We start from the raw sequence: 2,506 nt of genomic DNA, 5'->3' as shown, positions 1-2,506 counted from the left end.
TTCAATGGTGATTGTAATTTTTTTATTATTGATATCACTTCTTCTTTTTTCCTGGACCGCCATTGTTAGTAAGGGGTACTAATGTTAGTTGGAATCCCTCCCTAGCCCCTTACTCCCCTTCAGAGGTGTTTAACAGGGCGGGTCGGGGCGCGTTATGTCAAATATTAAGCGGGTCGTGGCAGGTCAGTCTGTTTAAATACGACCCACTTTGACTCGTTTTTTAAAAATTCATAAAATAGTTTTTTTTATTATACTTTATGGTCCATTGGGATAATTCAACTATGTATATAATACTATCATATAAAAATATATTAAAAAAAGTGGAAAAATATTTTTTACAACCAATTCCTATAATTATCTGATCCGGCTCGACCCGACCCTTTACACAAAGGCCATTTAATGACCCGACCCACTAATGACCCGTAAAATGTGACCCAACCCTTGACCCGTTGGGTCGACCCGCCCTGTTGAACACCTCTACACCCCTCCCATCTGATTGAAACACCAACTAGACATAACCAAATATTGAGACTCTTCCCTAGTTAAATGTTACATGAAATACAATTGATTTGGGCTTGTAATGCGAAAGAACATGTAGAGCACAAAATTGACTCAAGAAAATTGGATACGAGATACATTACATATTATAAATATATTTTAAAACAAAAATAAATTAAAATGATTTTTCTTTTTAAGAAATTGATTTTAAGTGGAATTTTCTTTTGTTTTTTATGTTTTTAATTGATTAATTTATTACTATTTTTTTGTTTAATTTGAAAATAAAGAACAAAAGCCCTTTTAAAAAGGTCTTCTACACCAGACAATAGTATTAGATTAGTAAGGGGCTAAGGAGGGCTTCCAAAACACATTAGTACACCTCTAAAGGGGAGTAAAGGACTACGAAGAAAGTCTCATATATTAATTACATTCTTGTTTTTGCAATTCTTTGTTATCACCTGATGAGGAGCTAAAATAGAGTAATGGTATCAATTATCCCGAAATAACGGATTGAGTTGATGAAATACCATACCAAATAGTAAGTAACGAATGGGTTTGTTGTTTCCGTCACCAAGCCTTAATTTTCATATATCAAACGACCTCTTAGATGTAATCACATAATCATAGTCAATTCATTCACCTCTCTAACAACAAAGAGTTGTATATTTAGATGTTGGTGAGGATTTTAAAAATTCCTTAAATATCTCTAATTACATTAATTTCGACTTTTGTGTGTACATAAATATTTGACTTGAATTACTAACAACAAAGAGTCAAGTATTTTATATTAATGGAGTCAATTCTAAAAAGATTTACTAACTTGAATTCAATGTAATAGAAACACTCAAATTAAGAACCATTAACATAGAAATATCTCTAATTACAAGATTCATATGATTAATCTGCATTACAAATCACAATTATCTGCATCTTCATTTCCAACTTCAATCATGTTATCAGTAAAAATAAGACTTTCCACACAAAGAAAAACATCACGAATATAACACCTGTTACAAATCACAATAACAGGTTTAATCACTTTTCTCTTAATATTATAACAATGAAGACCATCTTCATCTCGTCTCTTCAAAATCAGTTCATCTCCTCCATTTGAACACGAAATCGGAGCTCCAATCAAAGCTCCAACATTAATGGCGTCATTCACATCAAACAATTTACTCCACACACCATATTCTTTCATCACCCATACATAAGCACCCTCTTTTTCTGGCAAAACTGAACTCACTACGCATAAACAATCATCCAATACCCCTAAACCAGCAATATCAGTACATTTCATTTCATGACCCTCAAAATCTGGTAAGGCAATGTCGCTCCATTTATAGGATGCAAGATCAAACCCTCGTAACAGGGGATTATTTTCCAGATGCGCATTGAATATGTAGTAAATTATATTGTCGATGAGAGCATATCCGTAAAATGATTGCAAACGCATATGATTCATAGATTCAACATGGACTGTCTTCCAACAATTATCTCTCAAATTATAAACATTAACTTCCCTTAACCATACACTATTTTGCGGAAGATAATCAGTCCTTTTCACAATTTTGTAATCATCATTCAAATTATCGTACTCAAAACTAAACCCAGATCTCATAGTAATTGGACTTTTAGGTGGATCATAATGGGGCAAAGAAACATATGAATTAATAGAGGGGTTGAACAGAACAATGTCGACAAATAAAGAATCATCAGGATACTCACAACATAAGGCGATTAATCCATTGGAAGATCCAAAAGTTCTAACTATGTTGTTAATGGAAGAAAATGTTGTCATAATTATCTTCAAACAATAGAGTACTATTTGGTGGAAAGTGCACATTTTCAGGATATTAGAATTAGTATAGAATAATTGTAATTGATTCTCTCATTCTACTTCTTTAGGAACAAAGTATGATCGGAGTTGCTTCGCTTGTAGCCAAATTTTGTTTTAAAGGTATGTAAATTTCGGAGACGAAATTTCTTAAGTAGGAGAGACTGAAAC

General features: G+C 32.8%; 1 protein-coding gene across 1 annotated transcript; it reads right to left on the bottom strand.

Annotated features, from left to right (window-relative positions):
• Positions 1-1,405: 1,405 nt before the first annotated feature.
• LOC130824886 (F-box protein CPR1-like) lies at positions 1,406-2,299 on the bottom strand. Its single transcript, XM_057689907.1, has one exon. It carries the CDS (start codon positions 2,297-2,299, stop codon positions 1,406-1,408), a length of 894 nt encoding a protein of 297 aa, XP_057545890.1.
• Positions 2,300-2,506: the final 207 nt, after the last annotated feature.

This window comes from Amaranthus tricolor, chromosome 10 (genome assembly GCF_026212465.1).
Source record: "Amaranthus tricolor cultivar Red isolate AtriRed21 chromosome 10, ASM2621246v1, whole genome shotgun sequence".
Lineage (NCBI taxonomy): Eukaryota > Viridiplantae > Streptophyta > Magnoliopsida > Caryophyllales > Amaranthaceae > Amaranthus > Amaranthus tricolor.
The sequence above is the reverse complement of the archived record's forward strand: the minus strand, read 5'-3'. Positions and strand labels throughout refer to the sequence as shown.